The sequence below is a fragment of the Hesperophylax consimilis genome, chromosome 18 (assembly GCF_061612785.1).
Source record: "Hesperophylax consimilis isolate HC1 chromosome 18, BYU_Hcon_1.0, whole genome shotgun sequence".
In the NCBI taxonomy this organism is placed as follows: Eukaryota; Metazoa; Arthropoda; class Insecta; order Trichoptera; family Limnephilidae; genus Hesperophylax; species Hesperophylax consimilis.
In genome coordinates, this window is record NC_142853.1 from 27714401 (window position 1) to 27734623 (window position 20223).

A 20223-nucleotide genomic window follows, 5' to 3' on the forward strand; every position below is an offset into this window, starting at 1 on the left:
GTTGTTTTTCCTTTTTCATATATTGTCACATAAAATATATTCTCTTTTTTGTTTTTCTTTGACTCATTCTCACTTTTTGATGTACGATTAGTGCATTCCTATAGTTGTGAATTACACATATTATTCATTTAAAAAATGTGTGGATAGTTTGTACTTTCGTTATAATCTACGTGTTTGTAGATGGCGTTAATTAAATTATTTTATATAAAAATTTGATTACTTCAAAAAAGGCATACAAATGCAAAATTGTATCGGTAATTCAATTCAATATTGTATTTGTTTGCCTCCCTTGAAAGAATTGAAAACTATTTATTCATATTCATATTGCGTATGTACGGGCGCAAACAAATAATTATTCCTAATATTGTAAAGCATAACTTGCAAAAAGCGTTTTTTAATAAAATAATTTAATTAATGCCATCTACGAGCACGTAGATTATGAACGTCGCGTTTAACTTTAATACACACTATTCACACATTTTTGCAATTAATAATATATGTATGATTAATTTAAAAAATGAACAACTATAGGAATGCACAATCGTACATCAATAAGTGAGAATGAGAACGTCTGAAAAACAGAAGAGATAATGTTTTATGTGACAATATATGAAAAAGGAAAAAATACAAGGAAAAGTTTAATTTCTTCTAGCACAGCAAACTTTTTCTGTGGCACCATTTTAATTGAAATTAATAAAATACTTCGTTTTTACCACTTTTTGTAGGTTTTAATAATACTAATAGTGTTATTAAAACCCTGAAGAAGTGAGCGTTGCTCATGAAACATGTTGGTATTTATAAACAATAAAAGTGGTAAAAACGAAGTATTTTATTAATTTCAAAAGTTTAACTGTTTGTATTTGAAAATAAACATTGACATTTTTAAAACAGTTATTTATCTTTTTTAATGCTGCCATCATGTAGATTAACCTCACAAAGTAAGCGTACTGTACCCCCGAACAATCTGTATGTAATATTTTTAAAGTTGTGTAAAAAATCGAATTTTTTAAAAAATAATAATTGGATAATTTGTAGAGCGCTATTTTCATGAAAAATCGATTGAGGCTATTATTATTATTGTCCAGGCCGTCGCCCAGTGGCAGGGTGCGCCCCTACACAATACATGAAGAATATCCCTCAAGCCACCGTAGTACAAGTGCTAAATATGTTAACCATTTTTTTTTAAATTACATTAATTTTGCTATCACGTAATTTATTTTGATGTATGCAATTATATGGCAGGCAGAGTATTGCACTCACCGCTGTTTTCAGCTGAAATAACTTTTTAATTTTTCCGACTTTATGTCCGGGTTGAATCTTCCTCACAGGAAAAACTAAACCCTTCCACACACTTTTCCACAAACAATCATCTATTAAATCCACGTGTCTGTGCATTATATAAGCATAATAAATACAAAATAATACAAAAACAACATGTCAAATCACTAGAGATCAAATGGGAAAATAATTCACCGACTACAGATATTTTCATATCAGAGGGTTCGGCTCCGTAGAACTTCTAATTGGACCTATAAATCCCACTGATCCCTCAATATAAATATTTGAAAAATCTTTCGTAATCCTACATGAATTTAAAATGACTGATTTTTGCATTTGTATGTATAAATTCTTTGACAGATCTAATACGCCTAAATTTTGAATTAGAGAGCTAGGTATAATGCCAGTAGCCGAAATAATAAATGGTAATATTCTTAGTCTGAGAATGCCAAATTCTTTCAAATTTTATTTTAAATCTGTATATTTTCTTATTTTTCAATATCAATTGTCAAACATTTTTTTATTTTTTATTTAACGGCAATATAAAGTAAAGTAAAAAAGATACAATATAAAGTAAAATAAAGATATAAAGTGATGAAGTTTGTTCTCAGTCCTCCTCACTAGGTATTCCTGTTCCGAGGCGGACTGTAGTTTGTTGTATGTGTGTTGTTGTTGTGTGTGTGTTGATCATGATTTCCTCATCTTCTAATTTGTTGGTTCCCACAAAATATAAAATAAATTAAGCAAAAAGTATTTATGTTTGTTGTCTGTAGGTTGCGTCGGGGTTACTTCATAAATTTAATGATTTCCTCATCTTCATGTTTAGTTAGCCATAATTTGATGTCTTTTCTATATCCATGGTGTTTTTAATTTCAATAGGAAGGGCATTATATAATTTAATAACATGGACATACTGGTTTTTCTGGCCGAAAGATGTATTTAATTTTGGAATGTTTAGTAGATTTGAGGATTTCGTCCTTGTAGTGTAGGTGTGTTGTTCAGCAAGGTACTCTTATTTTTCTTTAAAATTGAGTAGTGCATTTTTTGAGTACAGTTTTATAATGCTGAACACGTTAAATTTTTTAAAAATTTCTTCTGACGGAGTCCTTATGGGTAATTTCAGGATTATTTTTATTATTACTTTTTGTGTTTTAACGAGCTGCTTCGCGTGAAGGTTTGAGGCAGATCCCCATAATCCAATAATCCCATATTCTATGCGTGATTGGCAAAGAGCATAGTAGACTTTATTTAGATCATTTTTATTTAGTATATTGCGTACGTTTCTAAAGTAGTACATGAGCTTTGTAAGTTTCTTTTTAATGTTATTTATGTGAGAGATATTTTATGTTTCTGGAGTGTGTTATGGTGGGGCAGTGACATGATTGCGTTAAGTTTTTTCCTTGACAATCGTGTATTTTGAGAGCATTATCCTTAGCTGGTGGTCCTCTAGCCGTTATAGAAAATGTAAAGTATTTCCTTTTGTTGATATTTAGTGTAAGTGAGTTTTGTTTAAGCCATTTTTGCAGAAGTACAAGACCATGTTCAGCTTCTTTGTAATTGGTTACCCAATCACTTTCATTAAATAAAATAACGGTGTTGTCGGCAAAACAAATTATTTTTCCTTTTGTGTGTAAGTTGCAGATATCGTTAATATAAATCACAAATAATAAAGGTCGTAAGACACTTCCTTGCGGTACACCATATTTTATTGGGAGAGGTTTACTTTTATGCTTTTCAATTTTAACACACTGTACGTTCTGACATGTAACTTATTAGCAGGTTTAAAGTTGTGTTTGACATCCCGATTTTTTTTAGCGTCTTGAAAAGGATTTTATGGTCTATTGTATCAAAGGCCTTTTGTAGGTCTATAAATATCGCCAAATATTTATTTCCCTCGTATAAACTTTTCGTGATCGTATTTATGATATCGTCTATGGCGTCGGTAGTACTCAGGTTTTGTATAAAACCATACTGAGTTTTCGATAATAGGTTATTATCTTCTAGGTACTTCATAAGTTGTATTTTTAGCACTTTTTCCAATATTTTAGAAAAGGTTCTTAGAAGGCTTATCAGTCGAAAGTTGTTGATATCATTTTTACATCCATGTTTATATATAGGTATGACAGTTGCTACTTTAAGGGAATGTGCTTTTAGTTATAGACAAATTGATTAGATGAGTCAGTGGGAAGGCAATTTCTTCACTGAGATGTTTTATTGCATTTTTTGAGATTACTTCATCCCCCGATGATACATTTGGTTTTAAGGAAGTAATTATGTTGTTGATTTCGTCAAAAGTTAATTGTTTGAAATTTAGTTTTCTTTCCAGATTGCTAGTTTCATTTGGTTCGACTGCATCATCACAAGATGAAATTTGTTTTGCTAATTTTGATCCAATGGATGTGAAAAAAATTGTTAACGTGATCAAGAATTTTGTCAGGGTTTTCAGCAAGTAGAGTGGGAACCTGGTTTATATTCAGTTCATCGATTTTTGATGTGTTACTGGTGGATATAGAATTGGTCGCTTCATTTAAAATTTGCCACATTTTTCTGGGATTATCGTTACATGCTTCTATTTTATTTTTATAGTAGGATTCTTTTGTGGTGTTAATGATGTTTTTGCAAATGTTTCTATATCTTTTGTAGTATCGTAGTTTGTGTATATCATAAGGATTTTGCTTAACTTTATGTAATTCGTTTCTTTTTCGTATACAGTCTATAATATTCTGTGAGATCCAAGGCTTGATGTGTATATTTTTATGTGAAATTTTCTTTATAGTTTTTTTGGTATTGGACACTATGTTATGTTTGATAATATCAATGAAGCTATCACACGCCTCATTTGGGTTGTCAATATTATGCAATTTATTCCAATCAGTACATTGCAAGTTTTGTTTAGCAGCATTCCAGTTTGTTTCAGATTTTTCTATTGTAGTCGGTCTATTTCGATTTTTTTTTTTTTTTTAGTTTATAGCTAGGATTTTTGTAAAATTATCAGTTATCGTTGATTCGTAAATGACAGATTGCGTATTTTTTTTAGTTTTACTCATTATATGGTCAAAACAGGTGTTGGAATTGTCAACTATTCGAGTGGGTACATTGGGGGTTAGGCTTTTAAGACCATGTGAGGCTAATGTCTGTAGATATTAATTTTTTTGGGGATGACCGTTATGTAGAATGTTGATGTTTAGATCTCCAATAAGAAATAAGTTTTTATTTGCTTTTTGTAAAGAGAGTTCGTCATCCAAGGATTTAATAAAAGGATTTTTGACCGGTCAGTGGTTGAGTGGGCATAGCGTTTGGGTCTCACCCGAGCGTCGCGTGTTCGATTCCTCGGCTGGCTAAGTCCTCCATCACAACACAAGCAACATTTTCGGCTTTCTGTGGTGGTAGTAGGAGATTTTCAAACATTGTTGGGTTATTCGTAACCCGGGAATGTTTGTCTTTCTTTTTAAAAAAAAAAAAAAAATCTAAATTGTAAGATGAAGGTGATCGATATTGCTAATATAGTTGACTCCTTTCCAATTTTAATTTTAAGACAATTGGCATTAATTATTGTGGTTTCTTCTACTTCAGCTCTTATTTCATTTTTTACGTATGCAATTACGCTATCATTTTGTTTATTACCAGTTAAGGTTGAGTATGTAGTATATCCAGCAATTTCCAACGATGAATATTTATCGTTTATCCAACATTCAGTGAGGAGTATGATGTCAAAAGGGAGTCCAAATCATCAAAATTTTTATTTATGCTTCCTATATTTGTATGTAAAATTTTGAAATAATTATTTAAATTCGTTAAAACCTTTGGTTCAGAGGTAATTATTGTAGTTTTCAATTTAGCAAACTAAATTCTTAGTTGATGGAAAGGTTTTTTTTTTTTTATTTTAAATTAAATTATTCTCACCAAGTCAACTAAATGCTGAATGTAAATGATTTATTCATGTTGCTGTTTCCTTAGGATAACTTTTCCTTGTTTATACCATAAAAATTGGTAATTTTTTTTTTGGCTATTTGTTTAGCTTTCCATAGGATCTCTTTGTGATATGGGCTTAGTTCTTCACTGATGAAAATTGGAGATGTTGTTAGATCCTTGATTTCTTCGTAATTTATGTCTTTCTTTTTTTCAAGGAGGGAATGTCTCTGTCTTTTTTCTAAGAAAGTGACAAGTAGTGTAGGTGGAGCCCCATTTCGTCTATCTGGGACTCGGATGACGTTAGTTATATCCGTGTGTTTATCCCAGCTGCTGCAGCAACTTTTCTTAAAATTTCAGCTGGTTGTTCTCTGTTTTGTTGGGGAATCCCAGCTATTTCTAGATTATTACCCTTTGAAATGGTTTCAATGTCGGCGAGACTTATTTCCAGTTTTTTTATGATATTGTTTTTTTCGGACAGATCTTTTTTAATATTATCAGTTTGTATCACTTGGTTTAATTTATTTGCAACGTCCATTTTTTTTAAAAAGTTCATCATATTGAGCACTAATAAACTCAATGCTTTTTGCAGTTTCTGTGGTCTGATATTCAATTTTAATAAATATGTCCTTCTTCAAAGTTTTTTTTAATTTTTTATCAATATATTCGATTATTTTATCGAAGCTTAATTTTTCTTCAGAAATTTGAGTGCTAGACATTACTAGCAAATAATTTCAGAAATTATTATTATTATTAGTTTTAACATAAACATACAAGTGTTCTCTTCTTCTTCTTGTCAAATCTACAATCTCAGGAGATTACCATCCCTTTATAATCCGGTTCACAGATCACTAACAGAATATGTAAATTGCTAAGTAAACTTCAAAATCATCCTTTTCAAATATGTACATGAGATTAAGGCAAGACCGCCTGAGATCACTTCCTGTCATCTCGGATCTGGTAGCCGTCTGCATGTTAATCCATGGGTTGATTTGCATTAACTACCCCATCTCTACCCCTTTCCCTTTTTACCCGTAGCTGTGCGACAAATTCCAGTCGGTTTATGACGCACTAGGCGCAGTTTACTGTCGGCGAAACTTTTATTGGTGCTTTTTCACTCGTTTTGAAGTATAAGGGAGAATAAAACAAACGTAAATAGACATACGGATTGGACTTTTGGTTTGCCTGCTTTATATCTGAGTCTAATTTAGCTCTTGATAGAAAATTTGAAAATACAAACTCAGCATTCTTAATCATAAGACGAAAATCCTTGAAATGTAATACAAAAACTTTCATGGAATTTTCTCAGCTTTGATATACGAGATTTCACTGTCGGTGATTTTTCTATAACGATCTACGGGGCTTTGAGATATAGCGTGATCAAAGATATTGTTCTTCTAATATCTTTGAGCGTGATAGAGTGTGCTGAAGTAGACATTTTCGTCGATAATTTCAGAAAAAAACATTCTTCTATTGCTCAAAAATATAAAACGATTGTTGGGCAATTTACCACTCGTACTAAATGTATTAAATGTCAAATTCTTGATTTTTTTTTAAATAACTAAATGTATCCTTTGACTGAATAGATTTTTTATAATTCTCATTCCATATATAGTAACTAAGAAAGATATTCTTTAAGCGTAATGATATATGTGAAGATATCAGGTCCTATTTTTGCTAATGTAAAAAATAGTCTTTGTAATATACTGAAAGAAAAAAAAAATGTAGGTGACGCTGGATAGTAAAGATGGTTATAAATAAAATGAGAAAAGGAGGAGACACCCTTAAAGATAATACTTTGCTATATCTTATCGCATTTGCGTTTGCTTCGCTTATTACTTGGAATTAGTTTTTTAAACTTTGGTTAAGTATTCAGTACCATCTCGGCGAACGATTTTCCATAATTAATTCTAAGACACCTTTGACCTTTAAGGTCATTGTCAAAAACTACGCAAAATAAATTAACCAATAATTTTATTTATGCTTTATTTTTAATATTTTAATATTTGAAACTGTTATTTCGTGGTGGAATTCCATTATAAATATATATAAAGAACACAATTTTAAACTTTTTTTCCACTTGTTTTTATTTGACCGTGACCGGTTTCAGCCTGTTAGGGCCATCTTCAGACTGGTACAATTTTTGTCTTAAACTAGGGTTTATATACATAGGCAAATTACATTGAGGGGAGGGGTTAACATAGTAGGTTGGTTTGAATTATGAGGGGTTTTTCGTGAAATATTTCACGAAAAAAAAAAAAAAAAACCCCTCATAATTCAAACCAACCTACTATGTTAACCCCTACCCTCAATGTAATTTGCCTATGTATATAAACCCTAGTTTAAGACAAAAATTGTACCAGTCTGAAGATGGCCCTAACAGGCTGAAACCGGTCACGGTCAAATAAAAACAAGTGGAAAAAAAGTTTAAAATTGTGTTCTTTATATATACTTTATTTTTAGTGCTTACTTGTAAGAAGCTAAAATGTGAAAAAAATAGTATGTGATCTCAAGGGTCTTTTTTGTGTAATGATTAAATAGCGTACCTACCAGTCAATTGAATGAATCACAAAATATAATAAAACTCCTGTTGGGATATAATAACTGCCATTCCTTAATTATAAAACAAATGCAGCATCTAATTCGCCATATAATTGAGCTCTTCATGCTCTAAATAATATTTGTCTTAACTCTAACATTGACAATCTTTCGTATTCACTGCCCAAATTCAAACGTGGCATCATGTCAATAATTTAAACTGTTCAATGCGCATACATACAGACACACACACACAAACACTCATACATACATTACACACACTCCTATATACTACACAAGTCACCTGGTAAGAATAGACGGTTCCATGATAACTCAACATAGTGAAAATTCAACACACTTTTAAAAAGTGATATAAAGTCATTAAAAACGATGAAAAAAAATTTTTTTTAACCTCACCTACTTAACCCAGTTAATAAAGTTTTTGTTTCATCACTTTCCGTGACTTTATATAACTTTTTAAAGATGTGATGAATTATCATTGTGATGATTTATCTGGTCACCGGAAAAAACATACCACTTAGTAGACATTACAAGGAAACATATCATAGGTAATCAACATGAAGTATCTTATTCCTGTATATTGTTTCATCTCTGTAAATCATGTACTGTTTGTTTCTACAATACAAAATAAAATAAAAATAAATTTCCCACAATATAAATTTACATGATAATGCAGGGTGGATAACCACATCGTGTTATTTCTGGCAGATATTGAAACGTTTGTTTTGATATTGTTTTATGGAATCCATATTAACTGAAATCGAAAAACGACAAACACGTTTGTATTGATGAATTGCTTTCCGGTCACTTTTGAAATACTGTGATTCAAGGTTTTTTATTAAAATTATTATATGCTATTTCATTTGGTCGAGATGGAAATTTCATTAATAACGTGATTACTATTTTTATCTAACGGGCTTATTTTATCAATTTGTAAGAGTCATTTATTTTGGAATGAAAACTAATGAAAAATAACTGATATTTGCACAACTCCCTACACATTGGTTGTTTCGGTATATTTTTAAATCTCAATATAACCATTGTTTTCATAATTTTTTGATTTTACACTACCTCTATGAATGATATTAAACTCAATAAAGCATTCGTTTATAAAAACCAAAAACTTAAGTACCATCTTTAAATAGTATAAAACAAAGACACTCTCCGAGTCTTTCTGTTTGTGCGCTTAGTTCTTCTAAACTACGCAACGGATTTTGATAGAATTTTCACTATCATTTAGAGAATTTCTTCCGGAAAGTTTAAATTTATAATACATGCATAGGTACTTTATTTATAGAAAGTAGAAAAAAGTCGATGTTTCGGGCGCTTACATTGCTAACGCAAGCTAAATTATGAGATGTATCAAAATAATGTACTACGGAATTGTATATCTTAAAAAAGCCTCACAAACTCAAAACCAGTTCTCGAGCAATGTCACGTATACGTCATCTAGTATGTACATAAAAATTGAGCCTGTTTATGCTGATATGTCGACCTCATCAATCCCGCCAGGGAATGAATGGAGCGGGCATTCGTTGACCACATGTTCGGTGGTCTGTACCGCTCCACATTCACACATCGCTGACTCTTAAAGGCCCCATCTGTGCATCATGTGGACACAGCGGCTATGGGAGCACCTTAACCTATTGATGGCGGATCAGGTTTTGCGAGGCAATGAGAACCCAGGCTGTCTCTCGGTGGGGTCCTGTATAAGGTGGGCATTTCCTACGTTGGCCACTCAAGTTTCCACCTATCTTCTGGGGTGCATCGGAATGAAATACGGATTATAATTAAAGTTGATGTAATATAGTTTTTTAATAGTAACATTGTGGTATACAGTAGTGAATGGTGGAAAAAGACGGAGACGCCGGAGAAAGAAATTAGCAAAAGCGAAGGATTGCGGTGTCCACTAGTTACGTATATATAGTTTTTATGTTTCCCGGGTGTAGTGCATTCCCGAGTCTTTAATATTAGGAATAGGTACATCTATTTTTTTAATTTATTTTTATTAAATTTCTACGTATTATTTTTTTATTTATGTGAGTTAGCTACTTTAAGCTACGTTACTACACGCTCAGTCTACCACCCCTACCATCCCGCTTTACCGCTTTAATTGAGCTTAAAACAAACTTTGTAGCTATAAATACAACCATGCCTGCTTCAGATCAGTATAATACCTCCATAAAAATGCAGATAAAATCAATTGCATTGAAAGAATGTACAGGAATATTTTGTTCAAAATATGTTAGAAAATCTTGTTCAAATATGACATTTTAAGAGGCAACTACAGGGTTTTACAATAAGAGGTGTTATTTTGATATTCAATCGTATAAGATCAATGGTTTCGTTGCTTGTGTGGCACGTAGCGCCGTTTTGTTGAAAGTAAACGTTGTCCAAATCAATATCATCTAATTCCGGCCATAAAAAAATCATTAATCTTCTCTCGATAGCGCAATCCATTCACCGTAACTGTTGCTCAAGCCTCATTTTCGAAAAAGTAAGGTCCAATGACTCCACCGGACCATAAACCGCACCAAACAGTCACACGTTGAGAATAAAGAGGCTTTTCAACAATAACTCTTGGGTTTTCCGAGCCCCAGATGCGACAATTTTGCTTGTTGACGAAGCCACCGAGGTGGAAATGGGCCTCATCACTCAAGATGATTTGCATTTGATTCACTCAAATGAATTTTAATAATTTCAATGCGTTGTTGTATCGTGTATCGTTCCATTTTTTTTAATAACGTAGTTTCTACTTGTCAAATGTCAAAAAATGACAGCTTTCAAAGTAACATCGACCGAAATAGCGGGCTATTCAAAATAACACCTCTTATTGGAAAACCCTTTATTTGTAAAGCGAATATCAAGTAACTTATGAGTTAATTATGTCACATAAAAGAGATGGCGGCAACAGTTGGGGAGATAGTGGCAAGCAAAGGGAATTTTGGGTTATTTTTTCTAGTATATTTTGAGCTTGTACTATCATTTAAAATCGCTTATGGAAGTTAATTCCCACCACTCTTCGAGAAATCTTACACTGTTGATAAGACCAATTGATTGATAAAAATGAATCACACTTAAAATGGAGACATTTGACGGTCTCCGTGCTCGAGGGTCTCTCGACTAGCAAGCCGGAGGTCACGGGTTCAAATCCCGGAGAGCGCAAGTAAATTTACTGAATTAATAAAACTTATTAATTAAAAATAATATTTAGTTTATTTGCCGAACGTTCCATAGTGGGAGATACTGGTCTAAGACCAACATTTAGAATTGAAACGTTGCTTGAAATGGTTTTGGCCGTGTTTGGTGACCAGACCTGAATAGCCAGGTACTTCCCCATCTTCCTCCTCCTCATCTCCTTCAGCTTCACAATATACCCTAATTGGTGATAGCATAGTCTCACTGGCCCCACATAGTTGGGAGCAGTTAGGACTCTTGTGCGGTTTCACATTAAAAAAATGAATAACTTTTGACTGTTGTTTTTTTTGAGAGGTCGTGTGAAATGGCAATTAAATATTGTTATTATATCTTCATAATAGAGAAAGCATTCCACTATAGTGCGTCACGATTATCTTTAGTCTAGTTCAAAATTACTGTACATTTGTACTCAAACACCCACAAAAACAAATTATATAATATTTTTACTATGTATTCGTATCGTGTGAAATAGTCAAGGCTATAAACATTCCGGCATATGATTTACATGAATTTAGACTCAACTCACATGGAATGCGTTGGCTGACTGCTGACAAAAGGGTGGCAAATTAGGGGTAACAAGGAAGAAGTGGCAGAGATTGGGTGGTTTAGGGGTGGGATCTACCCAACTGCATCTAATAACGTTTGAGTAAACATGATGTAATAACATGGGATGTTTGCCGGTGCCGCACAAACTACGCTAGATGCGGACGTGAAATTTCAGACGAATTCAGTTAACGAAGCAAAGGAAAATGTATTAAATCAGCTTGTACATTATCTAATATTCTGTTGGCACGCAACTTGAAACGTTTCAGATTCGCTCTAAGGGGTCTCTATCATATTATTTGGAGTACTTACACAATATGTGACCTTTATTTTACGTAGTTAGTAATTTAGAGCAGTGATTCTGAATGCGGTCGGTTCAGCTAAGAGGGTGTATGAGAGGTAGAATAAGCATTTCGGAAAACTGGCCACATCCACTCGAGCGATTTTTGTCAAGTTTGCAAAAGCGTTTTGAGCGATCTTTTGCCATAATGTGCCAAATTTAACGAACCTAAAATATGGGATAAATGGTAAAATCCAGGTGGATTTATTGGCTTTAAACCACAGTAAGCAGTTTTATATGTTTCAATATTAATGTATCGAGGAAAGGTATTAATTAAATAATATGGTAAATTTATATACAAGACACAAATCGCTCGAGTGGACGATGCATAGACCTACGTAATATAGTGTTTCTTGTGGTGGATAGGGTCTCTGAACAGTAAAATATTCCTATGTCTATCTTTGAACCCATTATTGCCGAGATTATTTTTATTGAATCTAAGTATTATTTTTGGATTATTTAGACCAAAGAGAAAATATACCGAAACGCTTCAGTTAGTGAAAATAGGGGGCTAGAAATAAAAAAAAATTCGTTCACAAAGTAAATTGTTCCGATACCATATGGTATCATGACACTTTCAGATCAAATTTTGTTAATATTTTATTAGAATATTTATTTTCGATTAATAAATATTTCATTGTAAAAATGTATGCATTTACAAATCTCAGATCCGCGTTTGCAGGCACACAGAAAATGACTCTCCTTCGTACTTCGCTAGCGTCAAAAATTAGCTGACAGTTGATTCCGAATTCTGATATCTTTACACACCTCTAGTACGCTGACGAGACCAATCACAACATACCTCCCACAAGAAGTTTCAAGATGGTGACGACAAAAGCAACAACACTTTTTCGGATACCATTTGGTATCCACGGGCACTAATGGGTTAATCATTCATACTTAGAATACTCTCTCCGCGGTACTTTAAGCCTCATTATCATTAGTCAGTGAAAGAAAGTAACCTGTTAAAATAAAAGACCCCAAATTCTAAATTTCTACAGAATTACAACCTGGACAATTTAAGTTCTTAAAAAAATATGTTATTTTTAAGATAATCTCTGTACATTGGCTGATCTGAAAAGTACATAAAGATCCCTTGATAGAAAAAAATTGCAAATACATTACATGTTATGGGCATCAAAAAATCAGTGTTTTTTTAAAGGCTACTGTAGCCATTTGACGAGACATATTTGCTCATTTTTTTTTAAATAAGTCATGTTTTATAAAATATTTTCACTTCTATTAAATATAATCAGGTTTATATATTAGCGCGCTCCCTCTAACATTCGTATTTACACATCTTCCTTTCAAGCCGTCTTCTTTTTATTATTGAACGCTTACTACGACACTGTTATACAATATGAAATTATGGCTAACACGCAATATAAAAGTACAGTGCTTTAAAACGGTAATGCCTTGTTCACGAGTGAAAAAGCTCCTCACAACTTTTTATAGCCAAACTACAAGTGCTTTGGTAACTATGGCGACCATTTTGAACACTTACACAGATTGACATTGTCAGAAAATCAAGAACATTGCAAAAAATCAGATTACATCATTATCCTTATTATACTAATTAGATGTGTTTGTTTGTTTCAGCCGACAGCAGCTTCGTGTTGGCTAACGCCCAGATAGTGGACTTCCCCATAGTCTACTGCAACGAAGCCTTCTGCAAGATCAGCGGATACAACAGGGCTGAAGTCATGCAGAAATCTTGCAGGTGATATACCATCCCACATCTTCGTGGTCTTCTTTACCTATTCTATAAATGACAAAAAGGTTAAATTTTTGAGCAAAGTTACAAATTAATAATTAATGTTACATAACATTATTTATTAAATAATGTAATTACACAGTTAGACAAATATTATCAGGTCTAACTGGGGAACTATTATGTGTACTAATACTTAAAAACAGTAACAATGCAATATAATTGCTTAAAGTATAGTTACAAAATTCCATTGTAAAAATATTATGTTCAAAATACACAATTTGGCTGTCCTGAAACGGGAATCCTTCCCAGTTGGACAGACAAAGGTTCATTTTGTTTTGTATTGTTTGTAATATATATGGCGTGCCAGAGGGAAATTTTTTTCTTCAGGGCCTCCTGTGTGGAGTAAATATAAAAAAAAAAAAAAAAAAAAAAAAAAGATCGGGAGAGGCTGGTTTGGGGAGACCCTTTGACCTCTCCAACTGGTCTCTCTTAACCTATTGCCTTAATCAAACACTGATCCCTAGATTCCTATCAATCCCTCATAATTTTTCTTACTCAGAACTTCCTATACTTCCTTTCCTCAAAAATACGTTCCACAGAGCATCCCCAAAGATGACATAGGCCCTGAGTAAAATAATTTTCCTGAGGGCCTTCTGCGTGGGGTTAGTGTAAAAAAATAAAATAAAAAATTAATAAATAAATAAACATACATGGGAAATGTAATATTACAGTGTACCGCGTATTTAAAAACAAATTTTCTACTTTTTTATTCGTAACTCTTTCTGTTAATATAATTTTTAGGAATCTACTGAATGCCTAAATATCAAAAACATCTGAGCTTTCGGTTAAGCTTTTATCAAGGTTCATGTTTACGTGCCTTAGATTGTTATTTGATAAGCAATTCCACTTTCACTTCAATATAAAAAAGTCCGGCGTATAAATAAATTAAAAAATTTATTTGTATTTCAAAGAATTTGCTTCACATTGAGGGAAACTTCTAGAGCACTCACTATTCGTAACTTAAACAATTTTAAGTCTTACTTACTTATAAAGATTATCTAAAACGCCGCTGCGCTGCAGCGTTGGTATAGCTATAATAGGAAGAGGGCCGTATACTACTCGGATTAAAATCGTTACTCATAAAAATATTCAAGTCAGATTTTTTTTTAGACTGGCGTCACTTTGTTCCAATCCTCAAAAACACGGTTATTTTTGCATATCGCGTTTTGTTGCTATCTTCACGTTTCTTCATGTGACATTTGTAATGTCATTGACGCGGTCTGTTTTTATTTGCATCGAAATCTGGCCAATTCTTGTGCTGCAAATGGGTATTACTGTTTGACAAATTGATATTTGTTAAATTTTGCGAATAAAAATCAACAAATTCGTACATTATTCATATTACCGGCGTTATCCTGACGGCATACTAAGGGGGCAGCCGATATAAATCTGACAACTACTAATACGGCCAGTAAACGCATTCGCAGCGATTATGAGTAACGTTTTCCACTATCCCGACCTTATACGCCCGTATAGTATTTATTCCGCGAACACGATATTTTTTCATAACAAAACTGTTATACAAAATGAAAAAAAACAATTACTATATAATAGCACTTAAAAGATAGAGCGAAAATAGAGTGTTATCTCACTTTTTATGTGCTTTGATAAGTAAATAACATCGGTCTTTAATTCAATAAGCAAGTTGGTCGTACAACATGACGAAATGCGGTTGCAAGATGATTGAATAAATTACGTCGCTTCATAAACTTCTGCTCAGTTTATGCAAGTTTCATCAACTAAACTTTACTGTGATTCTGATGAGCACAATTAATTATCTTCTATTCTATCTATCGTCGAGAAGATATTTAATAGAATTATGGGATTAAAACATAGAACGTATATTCAACAGGATCGCTAACCGCGACGAATAAGCTTGGCGGCTTTTTAAGAAAATTTGTTTGTTTTGTTGGAAAGTCAATTGATTTATTTTTCTACTAATATCGACAGAGCTAGAAAAAAATATGTTCAAAAGGAAAAATGATAGAAATATATCACGATGAACAAATATGTAACATTCGTTTGGGAGGCGGGTATGGTTACCATTTATTGGATAACTAACGCCTCTGCCATAGGTCACCCCAAGTGGTTTAATACATTGGGTGGCTTAGCAGGGGTGCCCGGTTCATAGGGTGAGGTTTATCCGGGTCTTGGCGGTGGATGTGTCTATCCACGATCAGCATGGCAGTCCAGATCGGGAGATAGTGCTTGAGGGAGACCTTTTAACCTCTCCAAAAGGACTCTCCCAGGAGAGAGCTGCATCGCAGCGGGAGGATGGATTCATTCGTCCGTCACTCCTGGACTTACTTACCCCCACATTCCTAACCGCACCTTTTTCCTTCCCAGAACTTCACATCCTTCCTTTCCTAAAAAGACCCTCCATAGAGCATCTCCAAAGATGACATAAGGTCCTAAGGGGAATTATTCTCCTCAGGGCCTCCTGTGTGGAACTAATGTAAAAAAAGCTAGGTCGTGTCAATAATCTGAATAATATAAGAATATGTTAGTATTTGAATGTAAATGAAACACTGAATGAAGACAACAACTGAATGTATGCATAACCATCAAATACATCCACTACAGCGAGGGACAGTTCCGTGGTGACAGTATTTTTACACGTTGAAATAAAGAAATGACTAAAAATATTCCTGGTAAAATTATTGGATTCACTATAAATTTGAAAGAGAATTTATCATCTAGTGTGTATGAAAAAATTATTTTAATTATTAATTTTTTCAGTTCATTTTTGAATTTTTCTGACTCTTTTATTAATAGGGATAATGCGTAACCGAGTGAATTGTTGATCAATTGATCATCCACCCTAATGAAACACGTGACTTACCACGGTCATATGTCACGCCTCGTGCCGTGACATCCCAATTATTCATGATATTCAGGGTGGAGGCATTTTCGGAAGGCATATGACAAATGAAATAGGTTAGTATATCCGTCATTTTCATATCGCGTTATTAATTTTTTTTTAATGCAATGTAAGTTGATTCGATATTTAATTCTATAAACATAAATAATATATTTTTTATCGATACCACTTTAAACGCTTTAAATGCAGAAAAAATTGAGTAAAGAATAAATTTAATGAAGAATACAATTAACGACAAAAATAATTTTTTTATGACTGCTATACTGCAATTAAAAATAATTAGCATCCAAGTATTATGAAGTACCTCTGTTGGCCAAGACTATAAATACTCAGTTCTATTTTAAGCAATAAACGGTGTCCCGAAACCCAACAAGCGGGAAACTGTTGAATCTGCATCACATTTGGAGTCGATTTTGAAAAAAAATAAATTATTTGTGCTTTCGTTTTCGAGTAAACTGAGTCCGAAGGTAGACTTTTATAGGTCAAATCTTTAAAAAAATCGATCGCTTGGGGTTAATATCAGCTATTTAATGTATTTTAAAATGCGTTGAAGCGTAGACCTGACACCAAAAGTTTTTTGAACCCTTTAGTTGCCGATAAAGAGGATTTCTTTTTTAAGTATTTCAAAATGCTCAAATCGTTAAAAAAAATTTTTGGGTTCTCCGTGTGATGTAGATTCACGAGTTTTCCGGGTATGCCACGTATTTCAGGACACCGTTTTGAAAGTTTTCAAAATCGGCCAATCAAAGAAAGTTCACAAACCGATCAAACGACTTCACAAAATTCCAATGAACTTAAAGGAATATTTTACGTGTTCACGTACGGTATCTATTTAGTCTAACTTTCCGTTGAAGGGTAACTTTCCCAGTTATAAATAAAGTTTTGTTGGCAGAGTAGTTTGGGTAGTCTGAGGTAAATTACGCGTAATCTTGTTCAGTCGCCGACATGCCAGAAACAATATGCTCCCTCTCCAGAAATTCATCGCACGTTTTGTGACTGTGACAGGAAACTACCCACCCCGATGATAATACCTTCAACCCTTCTTACCGGAACCTGAACAACGTGATAAATCATCCCTTACAATGGGACAATCAGCCTAATCAAGTACGTACATTAGGATCCTCGGTGGACAAAAGGAAACGACAAATTAACTTATAGTAGTCATCTTGTATGTGTCAACAGAGGCTTGCGATTTGTCTTGTCGGGTTATTACATTAATTTGCCGGAAAATTTGACTTTTAGAAATCTTCTGGTTGGTTTTGTCGAAATAGCGACATAAAGTTAAGTGTTCCGTTCAGCTTTTCGAATATAAACAAACTTCAAACTCGTACACTTCTTTGGGTTTTTGCTTTAAATTGAGTTAAAAGTTTATCAACAACTTAAGAAGTTATCGCGGAATTTAAAGGCAGATACTCTCTCTAAACTCTCTCTTACTGAACATTTCTAACTACATAACTCAAGTTGACAAAATAATATGAAAATTGACCTCTATTTAAGCCCCATTTTTACAACAAAGATTAAATAGTATTCGTGAAAAATCTGTTCTTCACGACGTCATGTTTTACCGAAGGTTGGCTCGGTAATCTAGATTGGCAATCTTAACCGTGCTGAATACAGTTTGGAACAACTCAGATGATCTGCACGGAGATAAATGAGTATTTCTAATTTAGTAAGAAGAAATTATTAGTAATTCGGTTAAAAACAGGATTGCAGGCCGTTTCGTATTTCGTATTCGTTAAGGGCTTGAGATCCCGTTGTTAACTCGATTACCAATAATTTTAAGAGATTCTTAGTAAATTAGCGATACTCATTTTTCTCCGTGTGCATTCGAACAAGTCACCGATCATTTTAAGTCCTTCTTGTCATAAGAAAGAAAGAAACCCCGAAACTTTCCATATTCCTTTCCAAAAAACCAACTTAATCTTCTCCCAACCTCTTGAGCGAATGTGTCGACTATATTACAACATCCACAGAAGTTGGGGCAAGATACTAGACATACTTAGCGATAACCCACAAAAATTTCTGGAATCTCCTATTTTCAGTTGACTTCACTTGAACCAAACTTTTTTTTAAGGGCCGAGACGGTTTACACGTAGTTTTCGTGAGCACTTAGGCCATAGGCCCATTGTGCTATCTCCCTTTACCTCAATCCTTTAACAACAACCCAGTTCCTTTAATAAAGTTCACCAGGGTTGTTATTGGGTATGTGGCTATGTCTTCTGGTTCTACTGTATGTCTCCCCAGGCATCTGAGCCTAGTTCCCACCAAGACAGGACATTGGCACCATAAGTGAATTGGAGTCTCTTCATCGTCTTCGCATTTCCTGCATCTATTGGTGTTTTCCACTCCCAATATCTGCATGTGTCTCCTGAGATGGAAGTGTCCCGTTAGTAGTCCTACCAGTTCCCTCAGTGAGTTTCTGTCCATATCGAGTATTTGAATTGTCTCACTCCAGGTGCCCTCTCCCATTCTTTGCAGTGCTGGGATTTGACCCACCCTATCAATATTCTATGCTACTCCTACGGCCGGCTTGGATCCTAAAAGTGGTGCTTTTACCCCTTTCCTTGCTAGTTCGTCAGCCCGCTCGTTGCCCTCAATACCCAAACTTTACTGTCACTTGTTTTGTTCTTGTTTTGCACCTTACTTATATTTTTATTATTTGTTAAAAATTGTTGTACACCATTATAGAACATTTCGTATTTATTGTTCGTTACTTTTTTTGTACACTGTAACCCCTGTCTATTGTGTACATTATAAATAAACTAAAATTAAAATATTTACGTCACTTATAATAAAAGTTGTGTGAAGTCAGATGAACATAATTCATCAAAGAGTATATATTTTCGTAAGTATTTGTACGCGATCAAAACTCGGTCGAAGTTGGATATAAAAGCAAATAGAAAATATGATTTAAATGGGGAATATTTGCGTGAGGGGATTTAGCACTTAGGCTTATCCCGCCAGTAAGCGTAAATAGGGGCTTATCAATTTTACGTCCTCCCTTTTATGGATCCCTTAAAGTCATTTGTGGCGAGGCCCAATTACTTCATTTGAATAAAAATATTTGGTTAAGGATTTTACTGAATTCACACTTTTTAGTAAATTGTTCAAAAAACACGTTTACCTATTTAATATAATCCTGCGGCAATTGTTTTTAATATCGTGAAAGCATCGTATTTTGCAGCTTTAAAAAAATTTATACAGAATCTTTCTGGCTTTAGTCAGATGCCTCTCTCAAAAATTCGGCCTTCGTGGTTGAGTGGTTACGATCCTTGGCTACGAATTCGAAGGTCGCGGATAATATATGGTATATTGTGAGTACGTTCCAGGGTGGTAGATACTTTCAATATCGCCCTGGTGAAAGACCATAATTCAGAATCGAAAATTTGCTAGAAATGGCTTTTGTCGTGTTTGGTGAGCAGATCTAAATAACCAGGTATTTTCCCACCTTCATCCCTCTCAACTACAAAACTCACTATGGATGCCATAGTCTCTATGATTTCAGACTGTTGGGAGCATTTGAGCCTCCTGTGCGGTACCTACTCACAGAAAAATAAAATGTCTCCAATTGAAACCGACAGTTCGCTTTATGCCATTAAATTACCCCATTTGTGCCTAAATGATCTCATTTGTGAGCATCCCCTTCTACTTCTTCCTAACCAATTCGCACTCCAATTATATTCAAATTCCAACGGTCATCTTCTGTCTATTCGTGCTACGTACACACGGTTCGTTCGTATT

At 33.8% G+C, this 20223-nt stretch overlaps 1 protein-coding gene across 1 annotated transcript in view; it reads left to right on the forward strand.

Annotated features, from left to right (window-relative positions):
- The window catches only part of eag (potassium voltage-gated channel protein ether a go-go), a 356292-nt gene that overhangs the window by 284738 nt on the left and 51331 nt on the right, over nt 1-20223 (forward strand). The window contains exon 3 of the mRNA XM_089642780.1: nt 13427-13547. Coding sequence (XP_089498906.1) covers nt 13427-13547 — 121 coding nt within the window. The remainder of the gene's footprint in view (nt 1-13426; nt 13548-20223) is intronic.